The 20,206-nt window shown below is 42.1% G+C and overlaps 2 protein-coding genes across 3 annotated transcripts in view; one reads left to right on the top strand and one right to left on the bottom strand.

Moving 5' to 3' along the window:
- Nucleotides 1-16,782, top strand: part of cacna2d2a (calcium channel, voltage-dependent, alpha 2/delta subunit 2a) — a 240,171-nt gene extending 223,389 nt beyond the window's left edge. The window contains exons 23-39 of one of the 2 annotated variants that reach the window (XM_036532940.1): nt 60-80; nt 3,326-3,386; nt 4,893-4,990; nt 5,442-5,532; nt 5,798-5,860; nt 6,268-6,371; nt 6,873-6,971; nt 7,118-7,209; nt 7,529-7,576; nt 7,995-8,066; nt 8,296-8,448; nt 9,408-9,460; nt 9,694-9,749; nt 9,904-10,027; nt 10,326-10,435; nt 11,036-11,118; nt 11,604-16,782. In XM_036532940.1, coding sequence (XP_036388833.1) covers nt 60-80; nt 3,326-3,386; nt 4,893-4,990; nt 5,442-5,532; nt 5,798-5,860; nt 6,268-6,371; nt 6,873-6,971; nt 7,118-7,209; nt 7,529-7,576; nt 7,995-8,066; nt 8,296-8,448; nt 9,408-9,460; nt 9,694-9,749; nt 9,904-10,027; nt 10,326-10,435; nt 11,036-11,118; nt 11,604-11,732 — 1,457 coding nt within the window. In that variant the 3' untranslated portion in view covers nt 11,733-16,782. The remainder of the gene's footprint in view (nt 1-59; nt 81-3,325; nt 3,387-4,892; nt 4,991-5,441; nt 5,533-5,797; nt 5,861-6,267; nt 6,372-6,872; nt 6,972-7,117; nt 7,210-7,528; nt 7,577-7,994; nt 8,067-8,295; nt 8,449-9,407; nt 9,461-9,693; nt 9,750-9,903; nt 10,028-10,325; nt 10,436-11,035; nt 11,119-11,603) is intronic. The other variant, XM_036532941.1, reaches the window with a different exon arrangement.
- Nucleotides 16,783-17,719: 937 nt separating this feature from the next.
- Nucleotides 17,720-20,152, bottom strand: abhd14b (abhydrolase domain containing 14B). Its single transcript, XM_036532943.1, has 4 exons — nt 20,091-20,152; nt 19,123-19,342; nt 18,452-18,693; nt 17,720-17,999 (listed from the first exon to the last, which is right to left on the bottom strand). The coding sequence occupies exons 2-4, from the start codon at nt 19,334-19,336 to the stop codon at nt 17,820-17,822; spliced, it is 636 nt and encodes a 211-aa protein (XP_036388836.1). The 5' UTR covers nt 19,337-19,342; nt 20,091-20,152; the 3' UTR covers nt 17,720-17,819.
- Between the last annotated feature and the right edge of the window lie 54 nt (nt 20,153-20,206).

Below are 20,206 nucleotides of genomic sequence, written 5' to 3' on the forward strand. Positions count from 1 at the left end.
TTCCCACCCGACCCCCTGTTTCTTTTCTTGCTCACTCCTTCTCTGACGGATCCACACAGTCCAATACATCAACCCCAAGGGCAAGTATACTCAATATTGGTCCACTTACCCCACACCTACTCTCCCACTCCCTCCTTTGCTCCCCTGTTCTCCACCCTGACCTCCTCTCCTATCCTCAGTCACCTACCCTCTCCTTCCCTGCGTCCCTGCGTCCCTCTCTCCCTCACCGTTCCCAGCCTGCTTGCCTTTGTTCCTGCCCGTCTTGCCTACGAGACCCCCCGACCTCCACCCTCCTCTTCCTCACTCTCCACCCACCCACCCGCTCAAGGCAACATGTCCTGTTTCTCTCACGAAGGCTTTTCCAGTCTCTCCTCTCGAACCCCCTGCGGGCTTCACCGCCACTGAGGTTTTTCCGCACGTTTTCTCTGGAGGATTTGTGCTGTTCGATAAACATTGACCTTTACTCTCTCGATATTATGACGTTTTGGAGCCCTCTTTTTTCATTTTGGGACTGCTCTTCTCTACCCTTCTTCCCTTCTGTCTCCCCCTCTCTTTCCCTCTCTCTGTGGACAGCTCTGCTGACGTCCGCTCGTCTCTCCCTCTCTCCTTCTGTCTGCTCTCTCTTTGTGTCTCCGTCTCTCTATATCTCTCTCTATCCCTACCTCTGTCCTCTCCCTTTCTATGGAAATATCTACTATCTCATGCTAAAAAAGGACAGCAGCCTCAGTGTGGCATCATTACACAGGATCAGAGGGAAGTGCATCACACAGTTTCAGCTCACTCAGTACACTCTCAGGGTCCCACTGTCATCCTGCATCTATTTACCACCTACCTCTCCCCATGCAGTTGTCTAGCCCAATATCCTATGAGTCATACCCTCCCAGACTAGAACTTCTTTAAAACAGCACTTTTACTTTTTTGTACACCAAAAACCCCAGGGATCTTGATGAAATGAGTGTTGTTTTTCCATGTTTTTTTTTTTTTTTTGGTCTATGTTTCGTGGCTTTGAATATCACACCAAAGCCTGCTGAATAAACATATGCTCAGCAGCATTTAGGCTAATCCTTTTGTATCAGAGGCTGCAGTGGGGCCTTTTGCTGTTTACCCCTGTCTCTGAGTCTCAGGTTTGAGTTTTGGATATTACACCAATAAGTATTTACTTTTTGAATAAACACCCTTATGGGGAAACATTTTGTACTATTTCAGTACAGTGTCATCATGCTCACAGTCAGGGTCCCATTTACATAGCTAAGGTTGTACTGGATCAGTTCAGGTAAAATAGTGTGTTGGTCAGGCTGTAGACTCTAGACCCTGACCACTATCTCACAATGTGATTAGTCTGGACCCTAACTGCTACTCCATATTACACCTGTATAGATAGTATATGGAGGTTTATTGTGCCAGGAAGCACGTCATACATCATATAAATGTTTGAAAGTTGACTTGACTGGATACAATGCACTTCACGTTGGCTAAAGTGTGCCATTGAAAAATGAGCTGAACATATTATGCATATAAAAGCACATGACATGAGTGAGACTGATGTTTGTCACCTTTGGAATCACCAGGAACTGAAATGACAACTGAAAAGTGACAAGACCACTTTTTCATTGTTTTCCTGGCTTCTTTGCTTAGATGTGCTTGCTGCTAGTTAACTAGCTAAAATAGTGTGGAGGTCCAGGGCTATGCCTGGCCTTAGGCCTTCCAGTCAGCCCCTTCAATGAAGATCACACAGACACACCTTCAGAGCTCCATTTAGTATAGACCTGTGAGCTGGTAGAGAGAGTGTAAGTACTGTAAGGATCTCACTGACATGAACCGATGGTGATGACCTGAGAAATGTGTCCGCTCTCTGATTATTGACCCTTTTTTTGGTCTTGGTTTTATTTTTTGTTTTCAGTTTTTTAATATTGCTTTTTTTCTTTAAGATGACACCATAACACACACATACACATGCACCCTCACTAACCAGTGAAAATATGTTGTAACTCAGACAAACTTTGCCCTGTAAAGACTGAGTAAAACATTAGTAAGGAATTATGCAATCAGCCAGATCATTTCACAGAGGGCGAGAATAGTGACATAGATTAGGAAGAGAATGAGAAACAGATAAAAGCAAAGCCTGAGCAAGGAAAAACTAAAGTTTTGTATCTCCACAGAGCAGTGGGAACTGCTCTCATGTCCACAAGCCTGTGTTGTACCTAGGTTCAGTTGTGCCATTCAGTAAAGGGGCGCCTCGTGGCGCGTGAATCCAGTTGTATGCCTTCCTCCTGTGCCCCTTGTCTTCATCGGCTTGTCCCCAGCCCTATCCCAGTCTGGCTGTCACCCCCCAGGCAGGCAGAGCAGCACCATCCAACTTCCTGACAAAACTGGAAGTGCAGTGCATTGTGGGCGGAACACTACCTGGGCACTATATTTAACTCAGGCTGGATTTTACATTATCTCGTTATGTTCATTGTTGCCTCACAAAAACAATGCACTCTATTTTCATTAGAAAAATTTTATGAATGATGCATACTATTTAAGACCACAAGGTGTATTTACATATAATTTTGTCTGGCTTGTTAATCTGCTTAGTTAATCACCCATGTGACCTTACTTTTTTTAACCCATTTCCAGTGTGTACAACTGAATATAAAGGTATTTTAGGAAAAATGTTAACAAATAACTATTTAAATATATGTATATATTTTATTTGATAACTGCACAATCTGTCAGGAGCTGATTTAAAAGCAAAAAAATTGAGTTGCCCCGTCTATGCCCTTCACAATGCTCTGCACCTCCCATAATTCTGTGGCTCTGAGCTTTCGGATGGGTTCATCGTCTGCGAGTCTGTGGGGTGACTCTCCATCAGGACCCTGTGCCACCCACCTCCCTTGCAATAGTTGGCCATGTTGATGCCTGATGAATAAAAGCACAGTTTTTGGGAACGTGTAGGAGAACTCGCTTCCTGCTCTGTGTGGTGAGAGAAGCCAGTTCTCCCTCATCTCCAAGTGCCGAAGCTCCCAAATTAAAAAAAAAAGCGAATCTTTGATCGGTTTTTGTTTTTTCTCGAAGTCCTCTGAGGGGATCAAACTGCACGAAAACAAATTTCTGCACTGCTGATGAAGTTGTGATTAAATGTGGCTCATTTGAGAGGCAACATATTGGCTAACGACAGTCTACCCTCCATGAATCCTCAGTGTTGATCTGGTAACCTCACCTCTGCGTCCAGTCTAATCTAACCCTGAAGAAAAGCAGACATTACCCAACTAGACCTCCCTATTCTCTGACTCTTCAGCCCCGCTTGTGGCTCTTCCCAGATAATGTTCCCTTTCTATTGCAGATTTTGAATCTCTGCTGCCAAACAGTTTTGAGTCCGAGGGACATGTATTCATTGCTCCCAGGTAGCTGTGTGTGAATGCTTGCTTTCTTTCCATTTGTGCGTCTTTACTGGTTTGATTCTTTCGTTGCTGTTTTTTGTTTGTTTTTGACTACACATTGTCCTGCCATCCCATTCCAGAAGCCCAACCGCCTTTGCCACCTTTCCCTCACTCTTTTCCACCTCCTTTCAATTTTACCCAGTCCGCCAATCCACACCAGCCATTTGTCAAACAATTTTAGCCTCACTATATGCCTTCAGACATTGCTTTCCTGGAGAGTCTGTTTGTCATTTTTTCCTCTCTCAGGTGTTTTTTTTTAATCTCCCTTGGTTGTTGTTGCTGTTGGTTTTCATGAGCTGCTTTACCTTTTTGTGCTATGTGAGTGTACCCAGAGGAGTGTGACAGTACTTATGTCCATTTTCATTAAAAAAGACAATATTTTCTAAAAACAAAATTTTCTAAAAACAAAAAAACAGTATTGGAAAATAAATATAATTAAGTTCATTGTCCTCTACCCTTTCAACTCAAATTACACCCCCTGATTCCTGTTTCCTACCCAAATACCCACCCCTTCCACTCCCAACCCAAACTGTAGTGACACCGCATGAACTTCAGCATGGCAAAGACTGGCAAGGCTCCTTTGTAGCACTCTGCATGATAATTATGTATGTTTGTGTGTGCCTGTGTGTGTGTGTGTGTGTGTGTGTGTGTGTGTGTGTGCGTGTGTTTGTGTAAGAATGGAATAGACATGATTGTGTGTGTGTGTGTGTGTGTGTGTGTGTACACGTATGTGTGTATGAAAGGGACATGATGTGTGTATAGTGGCTGCATGTATGGCCTTATACTTATAAACCTTCCTGCCCCCACTTCCCCACTCCTGCCCCCCCCCCCCCCCCCCCCCCCACTACAAAAAAGACCATTGTTTCTGAGAAAACACCGACAAAGTGAGCCTGTGATGATTGCTTCCCTATTACTCAGTCAGGCGAATGAGTCATAAGTAGCTTTCTGTTTAGAAAGGATAATTGGATGAAAGTGAAGACATGAGTGCTGCTACTGCATTGATTGTCTCACTTTGACGGACTGGCCCATGGTAGCATGCACATAACTATTCTTCTGAGTGCATGTGTCTGAGGAAAGAGACCTGAGGAGAGAGAGAGAGAGTGTGTGTGTGTGTGTGTGTGTGTGTGTGTGTGTTCACCCACGTGTGTGTGGGTGAGAAGGTTAGTTTGGCATTGCGTTTGTGTTTATGGTCAGTGTGACATTGTGTGTATTTGAGTGTGTATATGTGTGTCATGGGGTCAGTGTGACAAAGTGTGTTTGTGTGTGTGTGTGCAGGGCAGGGTATGGGTGTTCTGTACGTGCATGGTGATGGTATCGTGTCAGTGTCTATTAATGCATGCATGGGTTGAGGGTGATGTCCTAATTCCAGGGGGAGGTGGGGAAGTGTGAGGTAGCTGAGATGCAAACATCATTCTTTCATTTTTATCTTTTTATCTCTGAAATAAAAAAACCACTGGAAATGCTCCCCAGGGAATACTGCAAAGAGCTAGAGCTCTCAAACAACAACACTGAGTTCCTGCTCAATTTCATCACTCTCATGGAGAAAATCACCCCCGACTCCAAGCAGTGTAAGTACATCCAGCTCTTCCTGGAGAATCTATAAAAAACATATTTCTCTTTCTGACATTGTAAGAGGCATGGCAATCATCCTCACATCACGGCCCTTTTTCAGCTTCTGATTTGTGCAGTGTACAACAGAATGCAGATGTTTCATTATGTGTTGGATTAGCAGATGTTATTCTGAGTGATTTGCATAGCTTTCATTCTCACCGGTTATCCATTGATACAGATAGACATTTCACTGGAGCAATTCAGGCTAATTATCTTGCTCAAAGGTACACCAGCTACTGTGTATTACATCTGGGATTCAAACCTGACTGTAACCAGACTTCTGGCGGCAAGCCCAGTGCCCCAGCCTCAATCATAAAGAGTAATAACCCACACCCTTGTCTGTGACAAAGAACTCCTCAAGTTCCTCAGCCAAAGGTTTTGTCATTTTGTGTTTTTACTGTACATCAGGTGATAACTTCCTCCTTCACAACCTCATCTTGGACACGGGCATCATCCGACAGCTGGTAGAAAAAGTGTGGAAGACCCAGGATCTCAACACGTAAGTGCATACATGCAGGCATGCAAACATATACACGCATACACACATGCGTGCACACACACACACACACACACACACATATATACTGGCAAAGACAAACACACCCACTGGAATACAGATGCTTATACAACTGCTCAAATGCATAGACACGGTCATATCCACTTATGTTAACATAACTATGCATGCACAGCCACAGAATGACAGTCAGGGGAGGAATAAGCTGACATATGTTCTTCCTCTCTCCTTGCACCTTGATGTGCTGTAGCTATGGCTTCCTGGCATTGTTCGCAGCCACAGATGGAGGGATCACCAGAGTCTTCCCCAACAAGTGAGTCCTGCTTGAACTGTCACTCCTCCCCTGGGTAACATGCAGTGACTCCCCCTCTGCTCTATACTGGGACTTTATACAGTGATTATGCCTCACAATGAGAGAGCTTTAATTTTGCGGTGTTTTCATTTGGAAGAGACAAGGTACGGTATAGATAATCCTGCTTCGAAATATGTACAGCACAGTGTCTTGATTTAGAAGATAACAGGCAAAATATGAATGTGTCCTGATAAAAAAAAAATGTTACAGCACAGTGTCTTGATTGTGAATTTTGAAGATAATAGGCTCAGTGTCATGTCTGTGTAATCTACTCTAATATTTGTCTATTATCTGTACCTCTCTGTGTGTGTGTGTGTGTGTGTGTGTGTGTGTGTGTGTGTGTGTGTCTGTGTGCACGTATGTTTCAGGGCTGCTGAAGAGTGGGATGAAGACCCAGAGCCCTTCAGTGCCAGCTACTATCGGCGCAGCCTTGACAACAAGGGCTACATCTTCCGGGCTCCTTACAGAACCTGTGAGTGACTTCAGTTGCCTTTCTTGTATCTAGAAGACACAGACCAGATCCATCTCTATTATGACATCACTTTAATCGGCTGCATGTCACGTAATGCTACTCTCTCAGCCTCCTTGTATTCTGAGGGTGTGAAGAATGTTCATTTTTGTGGTGTTATCCTGTTGTGAGATTACAAGAGAACATAACCCAGACTGCTTAAGGTAAGTTGGAGATGAATTTCAAGGAGAAATAAAGGGATAGTAAGTTCATCTGGTGGAGTAGCTGAATCACTGCTTTAGAACACACTGAAACCATTATGTCTGTTACAGGTAGAGTATGTAATAGTATGTACTGTATGTACAGTGTGGAGTGGACTGGATCTTTCTCTCAAAGAGTGCCTGAACAAGAATTCCATCAAATTTCAGCCTTGGTTTTAATGTGCTGCTATAATAATTTAATAGGAGTTGAACAAGGAACAATAATTACATGTGTCACCCTCTTTTAACAACTGTTCTGCATCAGCGAGTGATGAGTTACTAAACCCGGAAAACAACACCATCGGCATTTTGGTCAGTACTGCAGTAGAGATCTACGTGGGTGGGAAGACCATCAAACCTGCTGGTAAGGGGTGCTGTTCAGCTTTTTACTGGTGTTTTCTCAGTCCTGGGGAAGGAAACATGATGCCTCTGTGGATGCATACTGACAGAACTCCCCTCTCTCTTCCTTCTATTAATTGCTGGATTCTCCTCCTGTGTGACTTTGACTAGTGGTGGGGGTGAAATTGGATTTGGAGGCCTGGATAGACAAATTCAAGATACTGGCCAGCAACCAGTCCGACGGCCGGCAGAGTCCACACAAGGTACCAAAATGCGGGAGAGTCAATTTATTTTTCTCTCTCTTTTAACACAGCAATACAGGACTGTTACTCTGGTCTCAGAGAAGGAAAGATGCTGCTGATGTGCTTATGTGTTGGTGTAATCACATGAAACGTGTACACAGACAAAATTATAAAGATGCTGTTCAATCATTGCAAACAGAAAAATGTCAGAAAAATTTAAGAAAGCAAACATAAACATGGAACACAAAACTCCATTCAGAGGTGAAGTAGATTTTTTATTCATTTTATATAATAAGTCTATACAGATACAGCACTGACATGCTGTGGTTTATTTTGGCAGTGTGGGCCTTCCAGCAGCTGTGAGATGGACTGTGAAGTCAACAGTGACGTGAGGCTCATGTTCATTCTCTGTCCTTCATGCGTAATACTGCTCACTATGACAGCCATCTAGGTGCAGGACTGCTCTAATTATTTAGAAGCAAATTTCATTGACTTCTTTAACAACAGTTAGCACAACATTCTAAAAGAAGTGAAAGACCAACTTTAATGTGCTGTATAATGATGTACGCTATAGTAAACTGAAGCATGGGACAGTATGATGTAATGGATGATAACCATGCTCTCTCTACCAAGTTACCAGAAGTTAGATAGGTATAGATGTAGGACTGGCAAATCTGAGCTAACATGAGAGGACTGTTGTATCCCACTGCTTAACCAGAACTCTGAGTACTATTCAGTAAATAGCCCCACTGTAAGCTTATGCTGATGTAATAAATGCCTGCTGTCTTGCTACCCCTCGTATGTAGGATCTGCTGTGCTATCTGATTGATGACGGTGGGTTCCTGGTTATGTCCAATCAGAGGGATCACTGGAGCAAGGTGAGCTACATTTGAGGACCAAAAGCTTAAAAAGTTATATTAGAATCACTGACCTGAAAACAGACCCTCTACTCTTTATTACCTATGAAGGGTAGTTTCCCAGTAACAAAACAATTAGACAATGACCAGAGCAGCTAAGGCTGTTTGTCCCAGCTCCCTGCAAGTATATGTTTCATCCATGGGAACTGGAGGGCTGACGTTTATCATGTATCATATTTCCATGTCTCAGATTGGCATGTTCTTCAGTGAGGTGGACCCATACCTAATGCACGCCCTCTACAATAACTCCTTCTACAACCGCAAACAGTCCTTTGACTACCAGTCTGTTTGTGAGCCGACACCCAACAGCAACACAGGCGCTGCACCCAGGGGGGTGTTTGTGGTGAGTTGTACCAAGAGCATAACCTTAGAACTTCAAACATGAATGATTGAATGAAATAAGACAACAGAAACATGGTAAAAAGAACATAAACATGTTCACTACAGTGAGAATGGTATGCACAGAAAATCTGGAAGTATTTTTAAGGATGGATTTCTCACCCTCTAGCTTATCTAAAAGTTGAACGTATTAGTATAGTTATAACTGTTTTCAAAGATGTGTCAACAACCATTCATTTTCAAACATTTCACCCTCTAAAATGGCTTGAGTAAAAATGATTTTGAAAATGACTGAGGACAGTTGATAGTATATATTTATGCAACATTATTTTTGAAGAATGTCAACATTTGGAAAATAAAGCAGATTTTCCAGAAGTCTCCATCCAAATAGACAACTCAGGTGGCTATGTGCCATGTCCACCACCAGGTGTCATGAGATTTTTTAATCCTTAATTCAAGTGCTGTTCCAATAAAAATTGCTCTTGCAGAATTCTTACTCAGTACATCTTTGACAGATGCAATTATCCCCCTGAGCAGACCAACCCCTTTATTATTTAGCACTAGCTGTACAATATGCTAAAAACTGAAAAGTCCATATTATTCTTATTCTAATTGTCCTGTACTCGAGATTGCTATAACCTTTGTGATAACAGATAATATTAGTTTATAATTGTACCAAATGACCACAGTATTTGAAATGCACATCCAATACCTAATTATTACACAGGCCCTGATCCAGAGTACATCACTCCACCCAAATCTCTTTCCACTGTGGTTACAAATGAAATGTTGAAATAAACTCAAAGGACATGGCATTTGTAATACACCTCTGTGCAGATGGCTGTTTTTTGATAGTTTGATGATGATTGCCACATGTTCAGGTTGTTCAGTGTTCCTAAAGTTCCTCTCAGAAGCAGCAAGGCTTAACCATCCTTTTTTCACACACTGTATTTCTGTGTTCAGCCAACCATTGCAGACTTCCTCAGCTTGGCCTGGTGGACATCAGCTGCAGCCTGGTAATACCCCACACTCTCACACAAAACTCTGGCTATATCATGCTTGATAGAAGCATCCATCTCTATAGTGTTTGTAACACCTTAGTCATAGAGCTAAATTAAATCACAGTTTATTCCAGTTTATGTCATTTTTTATGAAGTAGGAACATTTGTGTATTCTGTTGGTTAGCACTAGGAGGTTGTACTGTATGGTAATATTTCAGATAGGTTCCTTTGTTTATTTCCTCTTTCAGGTCCCTGTTTCAGCAGCTGCTGTATGGAGTGGCCTACCACAGCTGGTTCACTACAGGTGAGTGTGTATGGACTGGTGGTATCCATTCTATTTCATGTTTCTTCCTACAGTTCCAGTTGTAATCGTTAGAACATGTTCAGTCCAAAGCCATATCTCTATCTGCCCAGTATCTGTGCTCACTCCTCTCCCTCCGTGGCTGTGAAAATTACAGATGACGTGGAGGCAGAGGGGATAGACTCCAGAGAGACCAGCTGTGTCACAATACAGACCCAGTTCTACTTCACCAACGTCACCAGCTCCTATGGTGTACTGCAGGACTGTGGCAACTGTTCCAGGTGTGTAAGCAAGCATTCACAAAGGTGCACACATACATATGTGCATACATATGTACATACATATGTACATATACATACACAAGTGACACACATTGAGATACACCTACATAGGTCCATACATACACACACACACCCATAAAGAAGTACACCCCTATTTACAAAAAAACCAAGAAGATCCTATCCTATATCCATATATCCCAGAGGATTACTCAACCCTCTATATAATCCTGTAGTAAACAGCTGTAATCCTAAAGTAAATGACTCTGTATTGACTAGTTGTGTTTTGTTCTCCCTCCAGACTGTTCCACGCCAAAAGGATAAACAACACCAACCTGCTTTTCGTGGTGGCAGAGAAGATGCCGTGCTACTCGTGTGAAATAGAGAAACTTTCACAGGTGGAGACAGAGTGTATCCTTCCACAGTCATGTCCCCTGAATGGTGGCATCAGCCAGACGTGACAGGTTGAATGGAACAGGTGCCCCTTCCAGTCTTCTCAGATCACCCGAGGACAACCTGCAGCTCAGGGTCCTAAAATCCCTTCTCCTATCCACCCAAGAACTATGTAAAATTGTAGGCTGCTAGTATGTATAAACTCTCATGATGGATTTGGGTTTTTATGGCCTCTAAAGTATGGCATTAGTACTATTAACAAATCACAGGGGTATTGTGCAGTAGCTGTGCTATATGCTTTGCAGCCAGAGATCAACAGGTTGTTGACCACTCTCAGTTATAGCCAGCTTTAAAGTTATCATCATATATTGCATAGTTTGCTCAGCTGGCTACAGATAAAAAAAACATTGTTCCTTTTGGTCATGTGCCCATACCACATAGATGTCTTCTGAATAAGCTTAGCCTTTGATGTCAGTATGAGATTTTAATAGATTTCACATCAGTTCCAAGAAGAAGAGTACACTGTCCTGGAGCACATCTGCCCCTCATGAACACTGAGGCTTATTCAATTGAATCGAATGTATGTGTGCGCCTCCTTAACCCCACCTTGTTTCCCAGACAAGAAAGACAACCCGTGCGAGGTAATGACCACAGTGCGGTATCGGAAAGGACCCTCCAGCTGCTTTGACTACAGTAAAATGGTAAGACTGCTGGTGCATCCCTGCACTCTGTGAGCAGTCGTGTGTGGTGCAAGGATGAGTCACATCCTGACAGCAGCAGTGTACAGTGGACGGGTTACTCTAGTTCTGATTACAGTAGGGGTTTTAATTTTTTTTAGCTAATTAAGAATTAAACTAATCAGAATATTAAAAGAGGGGATCCCAGCTGGCTTCACCTGTGTGTATAATGTCTGTACTTTATTTATTACTGTATTCTTTATTCTGTACTATTACTGTCTGTACTATTACTTTATTACTTTACTATAACATCCTTGGTTTCAAAAACCAAAGGTTTAATTCAAAAGGTTTGTCAAAGCTGTATACTTCAGTTAATGTTTTTGTTTTCACTCAGCCAGATTTGGCAGAGATAGGGCTTAAGCCCAAAGCCTGAAGTGTGTCTGCTTGTGAAGTTACCGTAAGAGTTTGTTAAAACAGAACTGTCCTGACAGCAGTTTTTCTCCCCTCAGGAAAATGCTTCGGACTGTGGGCGGGGCCATTCTTTCCGACCCTCATTAAAGGTCCTGCTACTTCTGCAGCTGATTCTCTTGTATCTAACAGCCTCTCCTCGTATTCTACCCCTCCCCTGTACACTTTAATTCTGCCCTATTATTCCTGCTCGTCCTCCTTCCCATGCTCCTCCCCTCTCACCATTTACCTCCTGACCCCCTTTGCTCCCCCCTCCCTCCCCCTACCTTTCTCCAATCATAGATGATGATGGGACTTCCTGATGCCCTGTTTTGGAAGCCCTGAGTACTGTTCCCCCCCTCATGCCCGGTGACCTAGCTTCATGGCAGGTCACTTAAAGAGGGTTGCTGGGCTTTGTTGTGTGCAACCAATCACCTCCATCCAGGGCAGGAGCTCTTTGTTCCTTCCAGAGAAAAAAAAAAAAAAAAAACTACGACCGCCACAACCGCAAGAAACAGCATTGGAAAAAGAATTTCAGAAAAGAAAAGAAGATGGACGCCCTCTTGTATGCCTCCTGCCAATGCAGACAATGTATCCGTTCATCTCTTACATCACCTCACAGCTGGTCAGGCAGGAGGAGAGGGCAGCAGTGGCCATCAATTGCTCCCATTCCTCATGGACCTTCTTAGAATTTTACTGGGCCTTGTGCCGTGTGTCTCAGATAGGGGTCTTTTCAGCCGTATATAGCTACTGGAAAAGAAAACAAACAAAAAACACTTTAAAAACAGTAATAACCTGAAATATCAAGCATACAAGTATACTTCCATTTCTTAGGGCATAATTTGAAAGGGAAATCATTAGATTTGACTAACTTATCCATTTATTTCTGCACTATATCTACTTCTTGCCAAAATGAGATAGACTTTCATGTGGTCTTATTTTTTATAGCCAAATAGCAAGAGGACAAGGAGAAAATAAAATAACGTAAAATAATCTAAATAAATAGAGTAATTAAAATACAATCATGCTCCTATCAGTAGAGACAGGTTGTCTCCAAGTAATGACATCATCAGTGTGGATCGTCTGTAGTTCTATCCCATGTGTTCCAAGGCGGTTATCATGCTCTCTGCAGATCTCAGTGTCTTTATGATGTAATAGCCCAGTGCTCTCCAACCTTGAATGTTCCCTCTGACCACTCGCCTATTGGGTGGTTAAATAGTCCTTTCAGACACTGAAGACCAAGGTATCAAAACATTTTTGTGTGTGATATGTCTTTTGTTGTTTTGAAGACAGAAAATATTTATTGAGACTGCCTAGTATATAATAGCCACTCATGCATTTGGTATTGCTTGTTTTGGGCTGAGTGCAGCTTGCTTTAGCCTTTAGCAATCTATAAAATCAAGATAAGCTGTGCAGACCTTTCAATGCTGTTGGAATTGGAAGACATTTGAGCGCTGTGCAGTCCTCGTTAGACGGGACTTACAGTTCATTACTCAATGTGGCACAGGCCGTGAATCAAGTCGGCATTCCAAGAGTCAAGTTTAATATTATGTAATTAGCCTAAGATGAAATTGTTGGAAAACTTCGACGTGTTATTAATGTATAGTACATGAATTACTGTCTGCCCTTTTCCTGTCCCAGTCCCACCCAGTAGTGCCTTGGAGCACATATCCTGTTGGACAGCACTGGTATTAGAGTAACCTTTCTGACTGTTGTACTAGCGTGCTTGTGGGGGGCCCAGCAGTGTACACCCATCTTCTCCTCAGTATCTCCGCCCAGACTCTGTAAATAACCCGCGGGCAAGCGCACGCATTCGATCCAGAAGGACTGTTGACCGGACGCTTAACAGACGAACGCTCAGCTCACGTCTTGTTGTCGTCTCTCTGTATTCTGTGGCCTTGAAACAGTGCAGTCCCAACACAGGCCTGCAACCCCCCAAACCCCAGCCCCCTCAGCCCCGGCCTCCATGGCAACGGCAAAGTGTTGGATTGCGTAATTTGGATTGTGGTTCCTTAAACTGCCGGAACCACACTCGACCGCACTGGTCAGTATCACTGAGGGAAGAAGGTAGCGAGGGAGCGAGAGAACGATTTGGAGCGTGATCACCGAGACAGAGCTAGCCGTTAACTACAAGGGAATGTAAGAAAGCGCAAAACTGATGGTGTGCTGTAACTGTAATCTGGGGAGTGATGGCAGTGGTAGCATAGGTATTCCTTTTTTTATTGGCTGGACAGACACTGTCCATGGTCAAATGTGTTGTCAAATGTTGAAAATTGAACAAAAAATGTGGTTTTACAACTTTTTTTAATCTAACATTTTTTTTTCGTCATTTGCTGAAAATGTGGAAAGAGGAGTCAACTTGCACCCCTTCGGGAGGCTTTCACTGAGGTGTTGGAAGAATGTTTGAACTGTTTTTATTCGTGAGTGTATTTCTTTTTCTAGAGATTGGTGGCGTGGTGCATTGTCTCTCAGCTTCTGCCCGCTTCAGTATCTCCTGTGGGGTTCCTGCTCCTCGCAGTGGCTTTGTATTGTCAAAGTGATCAAAGTGGTCAATGTGTCTGGATTGTTGATTGATTTATGTGCAGTATTTGGAACAGAATTTGGAATTTGAAAATCATTCCATTATGGATAGAAAGGAAGAAACCTTTTTAATCAGAGCATACAAATTTTGGTTGGTGAATTTCATAAGTTCATGAAAACAACCAGCTTCAACAGTAAGCAGTGTTAGGCGAAGGGTAGTGAATGAATACAGTCTTGAAATCAGATTAGCCTAAAATCACAAAGACAGCCCGGCTTTTTTAAATCCAGTTGCTCTACTGACACCCTTAACCTGGGTGCCTCCCCCCCCCACCCCACGCCACCCCACCCTGTCACCTACCCCAGGTCATTTCATTTTTATTTCCATTCCAAATGTATTACGTTTTTATCAGCTGCTCCCCCACAAACATATGTACACACCCCATGCCACACATTGTCTTTTCTGCCCTTACAGAAATGTAGTACAAAGAACTTTTGACCTCTTCCATAATGGTCTGCCCTGCAATGGTCTGAAACCTGTGTGTCACTCATTTCTTCTTTTTGTTCAAAGTTGGTAATTCATGTTGTTTGATCTTCACTGCAGATGACTTTTCTCTGACTTGCCACTATTTCCTGAGCCCATTTTTTCAGAAAGTTGACTTCATACCTCATATCTCAAGGGAAACTCTAGTGCTGACGGTGGAATTGGAGCCCTTGCAACCCTGACCATTTGGATATAACTGAAATAGTTTTTAATACAAAACTAAAACATTACTGTCCTTTAAGCAGAAGAGCCTTGCCAACCTACTAGCAGAACAATTTGAATAGTTTGGCAACATGGGACTGCACATTTTCAAAATTCAGAACTGAGACAAACTTCTGAAAAATTATTATCAATTAATATGTGTTCTATGTAGAGAAAAGGAGGAGAAATGTCCAACACAGTTCCTAAAAGGTTTTCCATTACACTGTATCCATGTGACAGAATGAGGACTTAGTGACAGTCTCAGATTGGACAGGTATATTTGCATGGGAGAAATATGGTCTGACAATCTGAGTTGTGCTGAAATGAGGGCTTGTCCTGCCTGTAAATAGACCTGATTACTCATCTCTTCTGTGTGTGAGGACTATGGGTGGGTACAGTATGGTTACTAATAAAAAAAGCAAAAAACACAAGTATTGCATAGAAGAAAAAGGAATGTTAGAAACTTGTTGATGTTAATCAAAGAAAGGCAATTCCGTATTTGCAGTGTGAATAGTTCCATTTGCTTTTCTTTGTTTAAATGAATTGTTGTTTTTTATATTACAGTATTATTTATTTGGCTACACATATGATATGCTCTGCATTTAACCCCAAGAAAGTAGTCAATTTCATTGTGTCCTTCAAACAGAACATCATGTGAAGAAAATTAAAGTTCCTAAACATTAGGAAATTAGATCTATATTACTCGCATATAGAAATGGATTGGGTTTAAGAGGTTAGTCAGACCCATTTAAATGTAATGAAGTGTGTGGGATTTCAGTGTTTGTTGGTATCACTGCCTATTGGCGAGTGCACCATTTCCTTGACGTGGAGTCAGCATGTAAACTTCAAAAAGGACCAATATTCCACTTTTTGTGTTTCCTTACTTTTCCACTCAAGAAGTATGTTCTAACCATCCCAGTGGTTTGTATCCGAACACACAGTGTTAAGTTTAAAATGTGTGGAGGACGTCTCCAGTCATAATATTCAGTCCAGCGTTAGACCAGCTATAAAATTTACTGTGCGGTTATACACCAACACTTTAAACAAAATCAGTTCTACAATCCCTTGCCTTCGGATGTCACTCTGTTGTGCATTTCATTGTTTTCCTGCTGTACTGTCAGTACGTACGATGAGGTGTGGTTCCTGTGTTTTATTTTCGACATGTCCTGTTCATTGGATTTATTTATTATCCCTGGTTGTGTGTGACAGACATGCTTGTAGTGTCAGTCACAGCAGGTCAGTCCTTACAGTGCCAGATTTAAAGCAAGCCAAGGACTCTGTCCTTCAGAATAGCAGCCCAACCCTGCTCACCTGAAGGGGTTTTTCAAGGAGCACAAGGTTTGCTCTCTGTGGAGCAGCATGGGACTATGAATGTGCTGTATTGGTGCCCTCCGTGGAGCCCCCCAGTGGCAGCTGGGCATGGAGCGGGTAGGTCTGTGGGCACCCCAAGCAGGAGGCAGTGGGCTTGGGACACAGGTGTGTTTTCTGTGGGTCGAGAAATTTATTTTATTTTTTGCCAAAAAAAAAAAATATATATAGAAAAACAAACTGTTTAAGCCCAAAAGGAGGGGTTTCTGGGGTGTGGCTCCTCCGTCACCCACTGTTATCCTTCACCATGTCTGTGTAGGTGCGTCTTATATGGGAAAGCCTGTGACCAAGACAAGCGTGTATGTGATTCTGTAGTCTGTAGTCTGGTGCTATGTGACGATGTTTGACAAATGTGTAAAAAAAAAGCAACAGTTAAAAAATGAAAAACAATTCAAGTTTAAGTGAAGTAAAAAAACATACTAATAATAATCTTAAGTTTGAGATCTAAAATCAAGCAAATATTTTGGTTTTCTGTTTTATTTTGCTGCTGGTGATGTTTGCGAGAAAGATTCAGCTCCTTTTGTCTGACAAGCTTCGTTCCATGTCGCTCCATTCTTTTGTACAGATGAAAAAAAAGATATGAAAAGACAAAATTTGTAAAATATTGTGTCTGTGACTCCTTGTAAAATATTTTCAAATTGTTTATTACAGAGAATCAGTTATTAAATAATGTTCATATTTTTCACTTCAAATAAGTGTGGGGAGTTTTTATGCACATTTTTCCACAATCAAGTAGATGTCATGGCACATACTCTACCCAATTATGAACAAAAGAAAAATCACTTAAACAGACCTCAATTCTTGTTGGTAATAAGAGGGCTATTAGGTTCTCCAAGTATGGGATTCACTGGTAACTGACTGAATTCTGGGTTATCCAGAATTGGGTCAGAATCTGGGTCTCCAAAGCACTCTGGCCAGTGCATACCCAGTCATCCATTACATACCAGCCAGGTATGTTACCTTTTATAAGACCAGTCCATCACCTGCAGTTTTGAATCAGAGGTCAAAACAAAGGATCTCAACAGACCTGTGTGAGTTTATTCTTTGTATTCTTCAAAGCATAGGCATTGAAAAATAAACCAGAACACTGGACTGCATAAAACATGATAGCTGTAATGTGTACTGGTCCCAATGTGTTTCCAAAAAAAAAAAAGAATGCACAATAATCTGTAGTGTTGACTACATTGTACAAAGTGTGTGTCAATAGGAATCACATTTGAAAACTTGGAACTTTGGAACTTCATTCCCTTCTGCTTAAATATTGTGTACTTCAATTATTACAGTCACAAAATAATGAATATATGATCAATAAAAAAGCAATACAAACACATGGCTCCTAAGAACCTAGCACCTCTATAAATCAAATCACATTTCATGATTGTAATTTTTATAAGACAATTTCACTGTTCCCTTTTTAAGTCACTGGAAACTGCAACTATTTAAATAATCATGTTATACCTTCCAATAAAATGAAAAAAAAAACCACCAAAATTTTAAATCATTGTTATTCTCTTACTCACTGTCAAGTACCTCTAACCACATTTGCATGTTCACAAGTGCTGATCAAGTTCAATAATGCAGGCACAGACATATTGTCCTAATCTAGGAAGAATGCTCTGGTGTCATTGTTGATTACTTTTTTACAGCATCACAAAGTCTCCATGAAATCGAGCACTGCCCTGTGCCACTCCTCAGGGTTATCCAGGTAACAGGGGTGTCCCGCCCCTTTCATCACCACTACTTTGTGATTGGCCAGATTCTTCAGGTTGTTCAGGGACACTTCTCCCAGTTGTGTATCCTGGTCTCCATAGACAATCAAAGCAGGAGTCTGGCGCAGAGTAAATGAAGGCAATACACGTCGTCATTGCACCATCATATTCTGTACACTCTCTCAGTAAACAACCTGAAAATAATTTGCACCATTTTCTCCTCATATACATTACAGATCAGACACAGACATTCATCCTTCACTACCCAAGACCAAAAATTAACACACAATAGCAAAGGACAGATGGATACACGTTTTAATATAAATTAGACCAACGGCCAGGCCTTAGTATCTTCACTTTATTGTCAAGCAATAATGTTTGAAAAATTATTGTAACAAGTGTTTCAAACTGAACACCAGAGAAAGTGTAGCTGCACATACCAAGCAAACATCAAGAGCCCATGAAAGGTGGCCTCACATATGTCTGATAAACCCTACCACAGACTACTCCTGGATTTAAGTTTCTCACAAACCATCCTATGAGCGCTTAAATGTTATGAAGGTGACCTCACCTGAACACTCCTGTACTGTTCAGCCGTGAACTTTTCAGTGCAGATGGGAGCAACTGGGATGTAGGCCCTGACCAGGGATCCATGCTGAAACAGCAACGGCAGGGAGTACATGCCGCTCAGGGAGGGGCTGATCACCACCGCAGGGCTCAGCTTAAGTGCTTCCAGCACCTGCTTCAGGAAGTCTCCAGGGGCAAGCTCCCCAACCGCGGCAGGGGCCACTGCCCCCTTGGAATTTCCCAGACCTCCAAAAGGGAAGAGGGGCCATGAGTGAAAATTATGCACTCAGCACCACTCTGCCTACCTCCGCAAAAGAAGAATCTGTTTTAATTAACAGGTCACAGCAACATCAGTTTAGATCAGTGGCTGCCGAAGATCCACCATCTTTACATTGTGTAAATGCATTCCTCTTTGCTAATTAATTTAATGATTTATAAACAAAGGACAAAGACTAATTAAAATGGAATGACAAAACCTTAATTATTAAATGCATGATATGTGAATGTGCTGGTTACATGGTTAAAACACCAGAATGCATGAGTAGATTTAGGGGGAAATGTATTTCTTCTTAGCAACGAAACAAAGAATAACAAATATAGGATTAAATGCTCAACGAAATCAAGCGAATGGAAAGTTACTGAATTTTCTAGCTGTGATTCAAACTGCTCGGGTACCTGGCAAATCGATAGCGACGGCGCGGCAGGAGGCCTTGGCGAGCGTTTCAAGAGTGCCAATCTTGAGCCAGTTCTCGGAGGAGAAGCGAATGCCGTGCAGCAGCAGGACAGACAGCCTCGCTGCGCGGTCTGCGGGCTCCGCCTGCCGGTAAAACAGTGGCTCACCCCCGCAATCCAGCGAAACACGCCCCTCCGTCATCTTCACTGCTGACATCCTGCCCTGCAACCAGACACCGCGGCATGAAAATCTTACCAGAATTTGACGTGACGCTGCATATTTGGAGGAAATGAGCAACATTCTGCTCTCTCTGTCTGCCTGGCCATTGTTTTCATTGTGTGTAGTCTAGTTAGCCAGTCGAGTGGAGCCTAATAGTCCTAACTTAAACCAAACTATTTAACGTGGCTAGGAAAAGTAGGAAACTGCTAGTTAGCTAAAGTTAGCCATTTGCTAGTAAAATATCGCTAAGTTAGCTGCAACCAACCTCGACCTCAGTTAACTAGTTCTGTAGCTAACTAAACATTAGACAACACTCGAAAACAACACCGAAAACGTCTACCAAAGTGTTTTATATAGTTATCTATGTACCTCCTCCTTGCTTCACCTTAATGCATGTATTCAATATGTAGTGAAGCCGAAATATTATCAATGTCACAAAATCAGACGCATTCCTCTGATCACAACAAGCTATATGTCACCATTCATGTCTCAGTCCATCAAAATACAGTATGCCAATGATTTAACTTCGAAATAAGGTTTAATGTCTTCTTGGATGTAGCCTTACTTGTTATGCAATCTAGAAGCAAGCTGCAGAAGTTGATAAACGATATCCATCAGCGAGACCAAAGTTCAAACACAACTTTTTGTCATTATGTTCGGCATGGTCCTGTATCAGTAGCTCGCTTGTTTAGCAATTGATTACAAACAAACGCGTTTCGCTAAACATCTTCGAAAAAAATCTTTTATTTACCTTATTTTAAAATGTCCAAGAGACTTCAGAGACGTGGGTTTCAGTTTTGCCCGGAAGAATTGTTTTATTCACTGACCCCTACTGGTAATACAAATGAACTTTCTGCAGGAATTGCC

The sequence above is a fragment of the Megalops cyprinoides genome, chromosome 7 (assembly GCF_013368585.1).
Source record: "Megalops cyprinoides isolate fMegCyp1 chromosome 7, fMegCyp1.pri, whole genome shotgun sequence".
Classification (NCBI taxonomy): domain Eukaryota; kingdom Metazoa; phylum Chordata; class Actinopteri; order Elopiformes; family Megalopidae; genus Megalops; species Megalops cyprinoides.

Coding starts and splice junctions, on each gene's coding strand:
- abhd14b (XM_036532943.1), bottom strand. CDS start 19,336: ATGTCAGCAGTGAAGATGACGGAGGGGCGTGTTTCGCTGGATTGCGGG. Junction 18,694..19,122: donor CGTCGCTATCGATTTGCCAG/GTACCCGAGCAG, acceptor TCCCTTTTGGAG/GTCTGGGAAATTCCAAGGGG. Junction 18,000..18,451: donor AACAGTACAGGAGTGTTCAG/GTGAGGTCACCT, acceptor ACTCTGCGCCAG/ACTCCTGCTTTGATTGTCTA.